General features: G+C 49.0%; 1 protein-coding gene across 2 annotated transcripts; it reads left to right on the top strand.

The window, feature by feature from the left end:
* The first annotated feature begins 3073 nt into the window (after positions 1–3073).
* Positions 3074–10079, top strand: BORCS7 (BLOC-1 related complex subunit 7). 2 transcript variants are annotated; one of them, XM_058671824.1, is made up of 5 exons: positions 3074–3431; positions 7539–7601; positions 7700–7743; positions 8867–8903; positions 9695–10079. In XM_058671824.1, the coding sequence occupies exons 1-4, from the start codon at positions 3294–3296 to the stop codon at positions 8889–8891; spliced, it is 270 nt and encodes an 89-aa protein (XP_058527807.1). In that variant the 5' UTR covers positions 3074–3293; the 3' UTR covers positions 8892–8903; positions 9695–10079. The 2 variants fall into 2 exon arrangements, with proteins under 2 accessions (XP_058527807.1, XP_004579953.2); XM_004579896.3 differs by having other exon boundaries at positions 8867–8887.
* Positions 10080–15095: the final 5016 nt, after the last annotated feature.

Consider the following 15095-nt stretch of genomic DNA (forward strand, 5'->3'; position numbering starts at 1 on the left):
GGACAGATTCAGCAGAGGATATTGTGGGCTTTCCCCCATGGGATTGCAACACCTGTTGGATTACACAGATAACTGGGGTGGTGATGGGCTGAGCCAGGCTGGAGCACAACTAACCATACAGGAATTCACCTGACTGTTCTAGTGTCTGGGACTGGAAGCAGGTCTGGTGGAGGAACTTTGGGAATTCCCCTAACAGTCTACAGCTCCCTCTGGGGAGTATGGGAGCTAGAGCTGGTGGTAGGCCAGGCTAGGCCAGGCCGCAGCACTCCTCAGCATTTCTGTGCGCTGGGTCTGGGGACACACTGGGCTGGGTCAGGACTTAGCACCCATTGGCACCCATTAGCACCCATTAGCACCCATTGGCACGGATGTAGACCATACCCAGCTGGCCTGCGCTGCAATACCTGGAGCAAGAGCTGAAACTGTAGGAGGGCCTTGCCAGGCTAGATTGAAGCTCCCACCAGCACACGCAAGCCTCGGGGCTGGGAATGGCCCTGGTAAGGGAATTCTTAGGACTCTTCTGATAGGTTGCAGACACTCACTGGTGAGTGAGGGCCAGGGCTGTAGGTGGACAAACTGGGCAAAGTGGCAGCACTCATCTGCATGCATGTGGGCTGGGTCTCGGGGTGCATCCAACTGGGCAGGGCTCCAGCACCCACAGGTGCTTGCAACAGTCAGAATGGGTATGGCCTTGACCAGGCTAGGTTCCAGCAGCTGTTATATGTCAGGTCATACGAGACCAAGTCTGGGGATGGGCCAGATGGGGATAGGCTGTAGCACCCATCACTGAGTCAGATTTGGCTAGGCTGGAGTACCCACTGGTGAGTGCCAGAACTAGGGGCTGACAATCTCAGAATGAGCTGTAGCACTTGTTGGCATATGTAAGATCCAGGGCTGGGAGTGGGCTTGGTAGTGGAACTTTGAGGACTGCCTTGCTGGCCTTTGCTTCCACTGGTAAACATGAGAACTGGGACTGGGGGTGGGCTGGTCTGGGGGGTGAGCTAAGATGGGCTGGGCTGGTGTACCCACTTGTGTGCATAAAAGTCAGTATGGATGCATGACAGCCGAGCTAGGCTGTAGCACCAGCTGGCAAGTGCTAGGACTGGGTACAAGGCATGTCAGGCGGGACTGCAGTACCCACTGGCAGGTGTAAGGTCCAGCACTGAGAACATGCCCCTGCTAGGCTGTACCTCCCACTGATGAGCATGAGAACCAGGGCTGGGAATGGACCAGGCTGGACAAGGCAGTGGCAACTTTTGGCATGTGTGAGGACCATGTTTGATGGTGGATCAGGCTGAGCTAAGTTGCAGAACCCATGGGTATGCATGAGAGCTGGATGTGATGTGCGATGAGCCAGGCTAATTCACAACAGAGGCTGGCATGCAAAAAACAAGGTCTGTATGTGGGCCTGGTAGGGGCTGTCAGGGGCCGCCCAGACTAGGCACTGGCAGTCACTTGTATGCGTGAGGACTGGGTCTGCGGCAGGCTGGCTGGGCTGGGCTGGGCTGCAGCACCTGTTGGCTTGCATTTATGGGGTTGAGGCAGAACTGTCAAGGCAGCTGCATCCAGCAGTATGTGCATTGGCTGGTGCAGGTGACAGATAGCACCTGGCCCTGTACTGGCTGGTGCATATGAGTCAGTCTGAGGTCACCCAAGGCAAGGTTTCCTGGGGGACTCCCTGACTAGAAGACCACAGACCTTGACCACAGGGAAAATCAAAATATATGTGGTACAACCTTGAAGTGCATATATTAGGACTGGGCCTCTTGAGTTGCTGATGCCTGTGCAGTAGACAGCATGTCCAGATGCATACGGGGGTCTTGATGACCAGCTCATCTAGACCAGCAGAGGATGTCAAGTGCCTCACCAGAGGAGGGAAAGCAGAACATGTTGGACTACTCTCCTGGCGAAGTTTTGCAGTATGTTCCTGGGCATAATGGTGGACCAGGTCAGCCAATAGACCTTGGAAAGATTTTCTCAGCCTTGGTGCAATGAAGATGATGATATGTCAGAACTATCAAAACCACTTAACCCGTTAGGAACACTCTTCCCACATTGGGGTTCTCTAAGGTGTCATCAAAGGACCTTCCCCCATCCCCAGGTGCTGATGTAGCTGGACCGCAAGCAATGGCCTCTCTCCCTCCGCCCATGTGGACACAGGAGAAAAAAAAGGCTGAAACCTGTGTCCCACCCACCTTCCTTCTCTGTAATCAGGGTCATCTGGCCCTCCCCACCCCAATCAGAGGCCTACATGGGCATGTATCCCTCTCAACTATGAAAACAATGTTAAAAATAAAATTTAAAAGTATACTGGTGCTGGCCTCTAACTTCAAGCGCAGGCATCCCATATGGGCGCTGATTCATGAACTAGCTGTTCCACTTCTGATCCCACTCCCTGCTTATGACCTGGGAAAGCAGTGGAGGATGGTCCAAGTCCTTGGGCCCCTACACCACTGTGGGAGACCTGAAGAAGCCCCAGGCTCCTGGCTTCAGATCGAGTCAGTTTTGGCTGTTGGGACCATTTGGAGAGTGAACTAGCAGAAGGAAGACCTTCTCTGTCTCTCCTTTCTGCAAATTAGGAGGAAGCTGGCTACCTTAGTTCGAAGCAGGGGACTGAAGCCGCCCAAATATGTTACACGTTTGTTCACCTCCGTGGTGATTCTGAGTTTGAATAAGCTGAAGAGGTTAATGTTACTATTAAAAATGAATCGTGGGTGTGGCACATTTTTTACCTTTATTGGTCAGTCATTCTTTTATTGACTATCTGCATTTCTTCTCCCTTCCGATCATGCGCACATGTTATGTTAATTTTCGCATCAGGTCATTTTGTTAATTCACGTGGCTGCAACACTGTTTCCTCAGTGGAAGGTCCCGGAGAGGACTGCACCTTCTTTCTTTCTGTATTTCCATGCTAGAACGCTGCCTGATATTTAGCTCGTGAAATGACTGGAGAATCTGAAGTCATTCTTCTGGCTACTTTTCCATTATTGCTTTTATTTTACTAATAACATTATGGTTTCTGTCGTGCTCATAAGGACCGACCACACAAATGATAATAGTACAACCGAGATTTTCTTCCATCCCCCCCACCCACCTGCGTTCCGGCCCGTATTCCTCACGGTGTCTACTGAGTGTTTTAAGCCAATTCGTAGGTAGCAAAAACGAACGTCCGAAGGGCGCAGGCGCCCTTTTTCCTACGGTAGGGAACGCGCCTCCGCTTCGCCTTCCGCTCTGGCCTCTTTTGGACCCCGCGCTCGCCGTAGCTCCGGCGGAGGCGTTCGCAAGCGGAGGCGATGGCGACTGGAACGCCCGATCCGCAAGCGCGATTCGGTCAGTCCGTGAAGGGCCTGCTCACGGAGAAGGTGAACACCTGCGGCACTGACGTGATCGCGCTCACCAAGCAGGTGCTGAAGGGCTCCCGCAGCTCCGAGGTGAGCCGGGCGTGGACACTCCGGGACGAGGACGCCCGGCCCCGCGCCTTCTCAGGGATGGGTGAAGGGGCGCGTTGCACCCTGGAAGTTGTAGGCGAGCGGTGGGCTCGACGCTTGGGCGCGTAGTGCATCCTGGGACACGTAGTTTCTTTCGTCGCGGTGCTGAGATACGAGATGCCCGCTGGGGAGTCGGGACTCTGGGTACTTGGGAGGGAGAAGAAAGCGACTTGATAGGAACCTGCTTTAAGACAGAGGCACAGGACAGTGAAGGGCTGGTGTTCACAACCAGTGCTTTATTTGGGGACGTTCTCTTCGACCAAGAGCTTTAGCGTATTTTTCTCCTTAGCGCTCCAGATCTCATCCACACGCTCGTGCGTCGCCTGTGGATTCGCTCTCTCCTGGTTTGTCTTTGTGGATGTACGCTCGGTGTTCTCTTTCTCAGGTGGACGTAGCCCTTTGCCGTGTTTTTGCCTTCGCATTCTGTCTGGTTCCTTAAATGAGGTCGTTAAATGGCGTTTCTCCCCGAAGTCTCACATGTCTACATTCTGAATCTCAGAAATGCTGAGAGATGGAAACGGGTCCATGCACAGACATGAGGACTACACACTGGAAACAGCCCCAGAGCCCCAATGAAAGGCACGCGGTTTGCTGCCGCCTCGCAGCTCAGGCCACCCTCCGTGCCCTCCTGGAGCCCGCGGTGTCCTCCCTGCCCGTCTCACGGGTGTGCAGCTCCCCACCCCCTCCAAGCGCGGCTGACCGTGCCACTGTTTTCTCAAATGTCACCCAAGATGAATTCTTTTTTTTTTAATTTATTTATTTTTATTGCAAAATCAGATATATAAAGAGGAAGAGAGACAGAGAGGAAGCTCTTCTGTCTGCTGACTTACTCCCTAAGCGGCCGCAAAGGCCAGAGCTGAGCCGATCCGAAGCCAGGAGCCCAGAGCTTTCTCTAGGTCTCCCACTTGGGTGTAGGGTCCCAGGGCTTTGGGCCGTCCTCGATCGCTCTCCCCGGCCACAGGCTGGGAGCTGGATGGGAATCGGGGCCGCCGAGATTATAACCATGCTCATTTGGGGTCCCAGGTGTTCAAGACGAGAACTTTAGCTGCCAGGCTACCATGCCAGGAGCCCACGATGAGTTCTAAAGCCTCGCCTGTTATCCCAGGTGGAGGTCAGTTTTTTTAGGAGGCATCGGCATCAGGGTTCGACCCCCTGCTGTCCTGCACGCTCAGGTGCTCCTGTACCAATGCTTCCCATGAAATGTTCCAACTCCTGTGCCCTCTTGGCAGCCGCTCCAAAGCAGTGAGTTCCAGTCCTACCTGGATGCAGAGGACTGGCTTGTTGGGAGCATCCTGTGAATATTTGCTGAGTAAATGAAGAAAATCTGTTCTGTTAGAACCCTGTCTTTCTGCCATCACTTGGTCATCAATTACACCTCACTTCTAGGAGTTGGAAGTGAGCCACTTGGAAGTGGCCACAGCAGGCTGTAGCCGTTTTCAACATTTGCTGGTCTGAATGTAACATGGTACCTCTTCAGAGAAGGGGAATTCAGCAGAATTTCAACTTCAGCAATCACAGCCACGATTCTGAGTCACACGTGAAAATATGTGTGAGAATTTTTTTTGTGGGGGGGGACGGGAATTTATTTTTATTTGAAATGCAGTTACAGAGAGAAGGAGAGAGAGAAAATGAGATTTTCCATCCGCTGGTTCAGTCTCCAGATAGGTGCAGCAGCTGGAGATGAACTAACTGATCCGAAACTAGGAGCCACAAGTTTCTTCCAGGTCTCCCATGTGGGTACAGAGGCCTGAGGCTTTGGGCCGTCCTCTGCTGCTTTCTCAGGCCACGAGCAGGGAGGTGGGTGTGAAGTGGAGCAGCTGGGACTCAAACTGGTGTTCTTATGGGATGGCTGCACCACAGGCAGAATTTTAGATTATTATGCCTTGGCATTGGCCCTGGGGGGCTTTTCTTTGTAAGCACTCCTTATGGTGACAGAGAGCTGCAAAGAACCCAGAGTCTACCTGCAGAAAGTGGCTGCATTAACCCGAGGCATGTTTGTAGAGAGTGATGTCCTGCAGTTGCAAGGAAACTGCGAGCAGATGTGGTAGCTGGCTGGGAACGAAAGGCAGGGATCTGTTAGGAGGGAAAGCAACAAGGTGTGGGAGGGCAGGTGGAGTTAGTCGCTCTCGAAGTGACCACGGGGAGGGAGGAAAAAGAATCCAGGCCCTCCATGTTTGTGAGTTCTACAACCTTGGATTCAACTATCCGGATGGAAAATACAGCCAGGGCTACCATTCCTACATCTGGACTCAGCAGGTGCGGACTTTGTCCCTGGTCAGGAACAGCTCAACAATTACTCACATGGTATTTATGCTGTTAGGTAGTATCAAAGGTGCCCTTTAAAAAAAAAAAAGATTTACTTTTGGGCCTGGCACAGTAACCTAGTGGCTAAAGTCCTCACCTTGCATGTGCCAGGATCCCATATGAGTGCCAGTTCGTGTCCTGGCGGTCCCACTTCCTATCCAGCTCCCTGCTTGTGGCCTGGGAAAGCAGTTGAGGATGGCCCAAAGCCTTGGGACCTTGCACCCACATGGGAGACCCGGAGGAAGCTCCTGGCTTTGGCTTTAGATTGGCTCAGCTGCTGCCGATGTGGCCACTTGGGGAGTGAATCATTGGATGGAAGATCTTTCTGTCTCTCTTCCTCTCTGTATATCTGACTTTCCAATGAAAAAAAATAAATCTTTTCCTTCACTGCTATCCCAGGCTGCAAGCAGGGAGCTGGGTGGGAAGTGGGCTGCTGGGACACGAATTGGTGTCTATATGGGATCCTGTCATGTGCAAGGCGAGGACGTAGCTGCTAGACTACCACACCGGGCCCAGCAAAGGTGTCTTAAAGTGTAGGGCAGTATGTGCATAGGTTATCTGCAAACACTGTGGCATTTTATGAAAGGGTGTTAAGCACTTCCCATTCTGGATGCCCTTGAAGGATCCTGGTAGCAGTCCTTTGAGGACATTAAGGGACAACTGTGCCATGTGTCCATTTAAAGAGAGCCAATGGAAAGAGAAACACTAGTAAAATAACTCGGGTGTGGCAAGAGAGATCTTTCCCAAGCAACAAGCAGGGAGTTGGATGGGAATTAGAGAAGCCAGGACACAAACCAGCACCCATATGGGATCCCATAGCATTTAGCTAATGGAGCCATCCTGCTAATCAGCTAGGATTGTCTCCCCCCGACCCCGGGTTATCTTTTCAACCCTGTCATGCTCCTTCTCCCCCCTCTCCTCCGAATCCAACTCTACTCTTCCTTCCAAGAATGAGAAGTTAGGGCCTCAAATAGATCCATAGAGCGACATTGCTGTGTGTGCTCCTGTTGGCACCAGAGGAGCAGGTGGCACGGAGCTGAGCAGGTGCCAGCCCCAAGCTGCTCTGGTGGCGACTTTCACCACAGTTGTCAATGTTAGATTCGCCGACTCAGTCAAATATGTAAAAAGAATTTAGATCACGGGCTTCCCTTCCCCATGCAGCAGGAAGACGTGAAGCTGAAGGCTGCAAAGGAAGAAGCGTGCAGAAGAGACGGGGCCTTTATAAACTTTCCTTGACACGGAAGCCAAAATGGGGGGTCACCTCGACCCTTATTTGGTGGGGGATATGAGTTTGTGACCCTCATTGGTGCAACCGTGGTTTCAAAGCCAGAGGAGCCAGCCAGAATTCTGTCATCTGTTCCTGGTTTGGTTGGAAACAAACTCCGCCTTCCTCCTGTTACCATGGTAACCATCAGTCAAGCCCATACCACCATCACCCAAGTGCCAGGGAAAGGAGCTTGCTTGCTTCTTCTTTTTTTAAAAAAAGATGTATTTATTATTTTTATTGGAAAGGCAGATTGACAGAGAGGAGAAGCAGAAAGATCTTTTGTCCACTGGTTCACTCCCCAAGTGGCTGTAGCAGCCAGAGCTGAGCTGATCCAAAGGAGTTCTCAAGGTGAAGAAACCTTGTGAGGACATGTGGCTGTACAGAGGGAGGAAGAGTGGGGCAGTGGTGTGACAGTGCAGAGAGAAGATGGCAGACAGCTGGGAAGTTTCGATGGTCACCATTTGATTTTTGTCTTCCAGCTGCTGGGTCAGGCGGCTCGCAATATGGTCCTGCAGGAAGACGCCATCTTGCACTCAGAGGATGTAAGGACCAGCTTCCATGTGACGTGGATTTTACATGCATGGTTGGTGTGGCTTACGGGGAAGGAAAACAGTCTGTTTCTCTTTTTCTTTCCCTGCAGAGTTTGAGGAAAATGGCCATCATCACCACGCATCTTCAGTACCAGTGAGTGTGTGTCCTCTGTCTCGCAGTTGTGTGCCAGGACGGGCGGGGCCGGGAACGGAGGGGTGAGATGGGGGCAGAGCTGAAGCCGCCGTGGTGAGCCTCCCTGTGTTCCCCGGAGAGAGGCTCTGGGGGAGAGAGCGGAAATGCCTAAGGACAGAGCCCAGGCCGGGAGCAGGCTGCCAGGCCCTGTGCTGGGTAGCTGGGGCATGCTGCCTCAGTTCTGATGAGCTGCTCTGTCCTGGGGCAGCCAACCTCATGTTATTCTCTGTCCCATGTTTCCACGTGTGTGACACAGCACTGGCTGCAAGTAAATCATCCTGGAAATTTTGAAATAGATTGCCTTCTCTCAGTGTGATTTTGGATATAATGATCATTCCAAACTGCTTTTCATTTGATTTTGTTTTATATTTTATGTAGTTGATGTCATATTTGCATATAACATCTTGGAAATATATGATTGGGCATTTAGCTCCTGCATTTATTTATTTTTATTGGAAAGGCTACAGCGAGAAGAGAGAGAAAAAGATCTTCCACCTACTGGTTCACGCCCCAAATGGCCACAATGGTTAGAGCTGAGCTGATCTGAAGCCAGAAGCCAGGAAGGGTTCCAAGGCTTTAGGCCATCCTCCCCTGCTTTCCCAGGCCATAAGCAGGGAGTTGGATGTGAAGTGGAGCAGCCGGTACACGAACTAGTGCCAGTATGGGATCCTTGCACTTGCAAGGGGAGGATTTAGCCATTAAGCTGTTACACTGGTTCCAGCTCTTGCTATTTAAATAGCTACTATTTACCATGTTCATTCTTCGGGTGTGTACTTAGCAGGCCTGAGGACATGTGGCTCCATCTTACCCAGACTGTTCCTGAGCCAGGCACGTGGTTTGTTGGAGCACACTGCCCACTCTGGGAGGGTTATTAACCTCTGCAGACTTAGAGCCCGTCTTGGCATCATTTCTGTGTTCCCGTAGGAATTCTCGTTCAAGAGCAGTCTTTGGATAGGATGAGCAGGAATAAAGACTGTGACCCAAGTTGGAAATTTGTTCTGCTTGTTTATCTCTGGCCAGAAATCACTTCCACCAATTCACTGAGTTTCCCTGTGTTTATTTCTTCTTCTCTTTTCTGAATTAGGCAAGAAGCTATTCAAAAGAAGTAAGTAACCGCCAAGGTAGGAGTGAGTGAACTCTAAGGTTTTTGGGAGAACCAACTGACGCAGATTAGAGGCAGTTACAACTGCTGCACTCAGTCACTGCCAAACTCTGAGTGACATATGCCCTTGAATTGACATATGTTTGGGCATAGCTCAGTGGGGACTTTTTTTTTTTTTTGAAGATTTATTTTATTTTTATCTGAAAGACAGAATTACCGAGAAAAGGAGACAGAGCTGAACTAATCCAAAGCCAAGAACCAGAAACTTTTTCCAGGTCTCCCCATGGTTACAGGGACCCAAGGACTTGAGCCACCTCTGCTGCCTTCCTAGGTCATCAGCAGGGGGCTGGAGAGGAAGTGGAGCAGCTGGGATCCATACCAGTGCCCACACGGGATGCTGGCATGAACAAGTGGCCTGCTATGCCACTGCGCCGGCCCTGCTTATTTGGGATTTCTAGAATGCAGTGTATTTCAAAGGCCTACAGCAGCTGCCTTCACTGCTGTGAAGTCTTTCCAAAAGCTAAAGTATTCAACCTTAAGGAATTCATTCAGTTGAATACATGTGCCATAGTTGCTCATAGCATTGTTTCTTAAGTGGATTAAATTTGTCGCTTGTAATCTTGTTGACACTACTAATTGGCTTTGCACACCTTACTTGGTAGTTTTTGAAAACTTGTAGGACCTGGGTGGCTCAGTATGCCACTGGCCCCTAGCTACAGCACACAGCACGGACGCACTGAGGTCCAAGAAGTACAGAGATCCCTTTATTGCACACTTCAGCAAAGCCCTGGTCTCTGCTCTGGTTTCCAGTGTTGAACAGTCCTCGGAACTGCAGGAGCAGCTGAAGCATCTGTTGAAATAGAAGAGGAGGAAGAGCTGTCTTAACGCCACCACCATGCCAGGTGTGTGTGAATTCCCATGTTCTTCCTCGAAAGCGCAAGAAGATTCTTGTTTGTGATATACTGTTTTCTCCTGAAGAGAAGCCAGGGGGTTGGTAGTGCAGTCTGGTCACCCTGGACTCTTGCTAAACCTTAAAGGTGTCCTGCCTCACTTGACATTAAAGCAAGATGAAAAGACACTCAGTTTTTCCCACAGAACATGTAATAGGTCAAAAGCCCAGCTGTCTGAATTGTTCCTTCAGCGCATACTGAGTTGTGTGTTACACTCAGAAAATAAAGTTTCTATTGTGAACATATGAGATTGCTTGATATTTTTAAAAACATTTTTCTTTTAATCATTCTCTCGCACAGTGATTTCATGGTCATGGGTAACAGCGGTTTTCCCATTAGACTCACAGGGGATACAGTATCTGCTGGGGTGAAGCCTATATGGAAGCCAGGCAAATGGGGTCAATCTGGCCAGCTGTGGCCTCTTGCCTTGACCTGCATTCCGAGGGTTTCTTTGCTGCTGTGACTTTTGATTAAGTGACCTTGGCTTCATTTTGTAATTCTGCTAATCATTGGCAAGTTCACTCGTTATCACATTGTTGCCCAATGTCAAAGCAGTTGAGTTAGGGAGAGCATTACAGCCTGGGGCTGCACCACAGTGGAAACCCCAGCATCTGAACATGCGTCTTGTTGAATAACATCACCAGTAGTCTGTTAGCCTACCTGGGTGTCTTTACTCTGTTTGGATTTAAAATAGGACCCTGTTTGTTGTAGGACCCCACATTCTTCGTCTACTAAAGAGCTGAGAGAAAGCTAACATAAAAAAATAGTGTTTTCACCAAAAGCAAAGAAATGAAAATCCAGCTTAATTCATACTGTGCATCAAGTAAACACATATCAGATTCACAATTATTCTCTCATTGTACATATACACATTAACTTAAGCTGAAAAATGATGGGACCGGTGCCATGGTGTTCTACCTGAGGCACCAGCATTTTGTATGAGCACCATTTCAAGCCCCAGCTGCTCTGCTTCCAGTCCGGCTCCCTCTGCTGACTTGGAAAAGCAGTGGAGGACAGCCCAAAGCCTCGGGCCTTGCACCCGTGTTGGGGGTCTGGAGGGAGCTCACGCTTCTGGCTCTGGATCAACCTAGTACTGGCTATTGTGGCTTTTTAGGGAATGGACTGCAGACAAAGGATCTCTCTCTTCCTTGGTACCTCTGCCTTTCAAAGAAAAAAATATATATAAATCTTAAAAAAAAATTTAGATGTAAGGGGGCCAGCACTGTGCCTCAACAATCTAATGGTGCCAGCATACCATATGGGTGCCAGTTTGTGTCCCGGCTGCTCCACTTCCAATCCATATCCCTGCTTATGTTCTATGAACGCAGTGGAGGATGACCCAAGTGCTTGGGATCCTGTACGCAGGTAGGAGACCTGGAAGAGGCCTCCAGCTTCTGGCTTTGGATCAGTTCAGCTCAGTCCATTGCAGTCATTTGGGGAGTGAATCAATAGATGGAAGACCTTTTCTTTGTCTTTGTTTCTCTCTGTAAATATGCCTTTCAAATAAAAATAAATCCTTTCTGTTTTAATTAGATGTTAAGGAAGTGAAAGGCATTTACTTCTGCATTTATTCTGTAAACATTTTTAAATGACCCTGGTGCTTACAAGGCAGAGGATTAACCAGTCAAGCCATGGCGCTGGGCCCCACCTCTGCTTCTGATCCAGTCTCCTACTAAAGTGCCCGGAAGGGAGAAGACAGTGACTCAAGTGTCCTGCCATCTCACAGGAGATCGGGATGGAGTTCCTGTCTCCTGGCTTCAGACTGGGCCAACTCTAGCTGCTGCAGCCATTTGGGCAGTGAACCAGCAGATGGAAGATCTTTTTTTTTCTGTCTTCTCTCTGTGTCACTATGCCTTTCAAATACATAACTCTTTAAAAAAGGTTAAAATGAAGCTGTAGTCTAAGTTTTCTTAATGATAGAACAGATATTTTAAAAACAGTGAATGCATATGTAGTGTACAGTATGTTTCACACTCAACATTTTCATAAGAAATAAAATGTGGGCCCTGTGCAGTAGCCTAGTGGCCAAAGTCCTCGCCTTGCACACCTGGGATCCCAGCTGGGTGCCGGTTTGTGTTCTAGCTGCTCCACTTCCCATCCAGCTCCCTGCGTATGGTCTGGGACAGCAGTCGAGGACGGCCCAAAGCCTTGGGATGCTGCACCTGCATGGGAGACTCCTGGCTTCTGGCTTTGGATTGGCTCAGCTCCGGCCATTGCAGCTACTTGGAGAGTGAAGCAGCAGGTAGAAGATCTTTCTCTCTTTCTTTCTGTAAATCTGCCTTTCCAATAAAAATAAATAAATCTTTTTTAAAAAAGAAATAAAAGGTATACTAATTATTGGTAGTGCTGAACTGAGTCACTAGGAAGAACATAATACTAAGATACATAAAAGAGCCAGAATATGAGAACAGAGGGAAATGAATACACAATTTGCTATTTTTTGAAAAAGATAGATTTTATTTGAAAGGTAGAGTTACAGAGAAGGAGTGAGATCATCCATCCACTGGTGCACTTTCCAGTTGGCCACAATAACCAGAGCTGAGCTGATCTGAAGCCAGGAGCCAGGAGCTTCCTCCAGGTCTCCTACATGGGTGCACGGGTCCACAGACTTGAGCCATCCTTTGCTGATTTCCCAGGTTATAAAGAGGAACTGGATTGGAAATGGATCAGCTAGAACACAAACTGGCACTCATATGGGATGCTGGCGCCAAAGATGGAAGCTTAGCCTACCACACAAGGGTGTCAGCCTCACAATTTGGTAAATTTTAAAATAAACAGTATACATAAAGTTAAATGGTGCTCAAAAACATGGAAAAAATTTGCTATAGGGTTAGTCTTTTTAAAATGATGAAAGTTCAAATTCCATGCAAAAAAATTATGTTCAACTACCAAGGTATTCTGTACAAAGAAGATCATGCTTGACCTAGTAGCTAAGATATCAGTTAAAATATGAGTTAAGATGATCATGTCCCATGTTGGCGTATTTGGGTTTGGTTCGCAGCTTTGGCTCCTAACTCCAGCTTTCTGCTCACACAGGGAGAGTACTTTTAGTGACTCACATAGTTCATAATTCACAAGGAGTGAGCCAGCAGATGGGAATGCACCTGCCTGCTGTCTCCACCCCACCTTCTCCCAAACAAAACCAACATTCTGAATTACAGATGATCACAGAAAGAACTTTATTTTAAAAGATTTATACGCTTTATTGAAAAAGGAGATCTAATTTTTTAAAAAAGTTTTTTTTTTTAATTTTTTTTGAAAGTCAGATTTACAGAGAGGAGGAGAGACAGAAAGATCTTCCATCCACTGGTCCACTCCCTAAGAGGCCACGATGGCCAGAGTGAGGTGATCAGGAGCTTCTTCCGGGTCTCTCACGCAGGTGCAGCATCCCAAAGCTTTGGGTCATCCTCTGTTGCTTTCCCAGGCCACAAGCAGGGAGCTGGATGGGAAGTGGAGCAGCTAGGATATGAACTGGCACCCATATGGGATCCCAGTGCATGCAAGGTGAGGACTTTAGCCACTAGGCTACTGTGCTGGGCCTGGCATTGGAGCCATCACTGTCTGTTCTAAAACCAGCCCAGCACATTAGACACAATGAAGGGAAAGTGGAAGAGTAACTCAGTGTACTTGATAGTGGTTTGCAGTTTATCTCTGTGTGGTTAAGTGTTTTTGAGGATTATCGAATGAGTCTTGTGAACAAACCACAGACTAAAGATAATTTAATAAGCACAAGCGGAAGTGGCACAGCCCTTTGCTTAACTTTCTACTACACTGCCCTTGCAGAGGAGAAAAGGCAGGGCAGCCGTTTGGCCTGTTAGCGAGTTGGAGTACTGGCACCTCATTCAGGTCAGAGTGCCTAAGCTTAAGCCATGACATTGACTTCTTACCAGTGTGCATTCTTGGATGGCGTGAGTGGTTGGGTCCTTGCCAGTCATAGGGTAAACCCAGCTTGAGTTCCCTCAGTCCTGGCCATTGAGGGTATTTGGTGAGTGAATCATTGGATGGGAGTTTACTCACTCTGTCTCCCTCTCCCCTACATAAATAAATAAAACATTTTACTTTTTAAAAAATTTATTTTTATTTGAAATCTGAACTACGCAGACAGAAGAAGAGAGGCAGACAGAGAAAAAGATCTCACATCTGCTTGTTCACTCCCCCCAAGACTGCCACAGCTGGAGCTGAGCTGATCCAAAGCTAGGAGCCGGGAGCTTCCTCCCAGTCTCCCAGGAACTTGAATTTCCTCCACTGCTCTCCAAGATCACAAGCAGAAAGCAGGATCAGAAGTGGAGCAGCTGGGGCATGAACCGGTGCCCATATGGTATGCCAGCACCGCAGGTGGAGGCCCAGCCAGAACCTCATTTTATGGAGAGAATATATTGAAAACTAACCTTTAGGCGTGTTTTCACCATTTATATGCTTGCCAAAATCTAAGTGATTATGTTAGAGAAGGGTGGAATAGAAATTTTTTCATACAAGAAGGAGTTGAGGCATGAGACAGAGAGGAGTGGTAAGATAAAGAGTGAGAAGGTCAGTTGGGGGCGGAGCATCCGTCAGCATGGATGGGCAGCTCTCCAGGTGGAGTCTGAGGGCTAGCACCCAGCCATTCAGACGGGAAAGCAGGGCCCGTGGCTGGATAAACAGAACACACCTGACAGGTCGGTGGGCATCCCTTGAAAGACAGCTGAGCAAAGCACACCTGGTAGACCAGGAGGGCATTTCAGGAAAGGGTTGTGAGCTCAGCCTGTATTCAGATGGAGGCTTGGAAGGGAATGTGTCCAGTTCTAACAAGATATACAGTAGAGAAAATCCCTCCTAAGGTTTAGGCACCCAGTGTTGTCGCATTGGACAGCCCACCTGACTCTAGGCAGAGAAGCACCCCCAAGGGTGCCTTCCTTGGGGCAAGGCAGGGACCACCTATAAAGTTATCAGGGTGATGGGTGGGACTTTGTGGTGTAACATGCGGGGCTCCTCCAGCAGGTGCTTTTTCCCCCTTACCCCCTCCAGGCTCCTACTCAACAAATTGTCCCAAAAGTACCAGAGGTGGAAACGAATATAGTAAAATTGCTTACCTAAGTACACCCCAAACAGAACGACTACACACGGTAAGGATTTCATCTGTAGAACATTCTGGAGCAGCCTGGGCGGCGGAGGTGGGAAAGGGGGAATCGATTCTAAAGAAGCCAGAAACGACCCGGGCCGGGGAGCCACTCTGGCTTTCGTTATAGGGCTTGTCCCGGTTCTTCAGAATTCCCAGAACCCTA

The sequence above is a fragment of the Ochotona princeps genome, chromosome 13, assembly GCF_030435755.1.
Source record: "Ochotona princeps isolate mOchPri1 chromosome 13, mOchPri1.hap1, whole genome shotgun sequence".
NCBI lineage: Eukaryota > Metazoa > Chordata > Mammalia > Lagomorpha > Ochotonidae > Ochotona > Ochotona princeps.

Bases quoted from the DNA above. Each gene is read 5' to 3' on its own strand.
- BORCS7 (XM_004579896.3), top strand. From the start codon at position 3,294: ATGGCGACTGGAACGCCCGATCCGCAAGCGCGATTCGGTCAGTCCGTG. The intron at 7,602-7,699 runs GTAAGGACCAGC...CTTTCCCTGCAG, and splicing joins CCATCTTGCACTCAGAGGAT to AGTTTGAGGAAAATGGCCAT. The intron at 7,744-8,866 runs GTGAGTGTGTGT...TTTCTGAATTAG, and splicing joins ACCACGCATCTTCAGTACCA to GCAAGAAGCTATTCAAAAGA.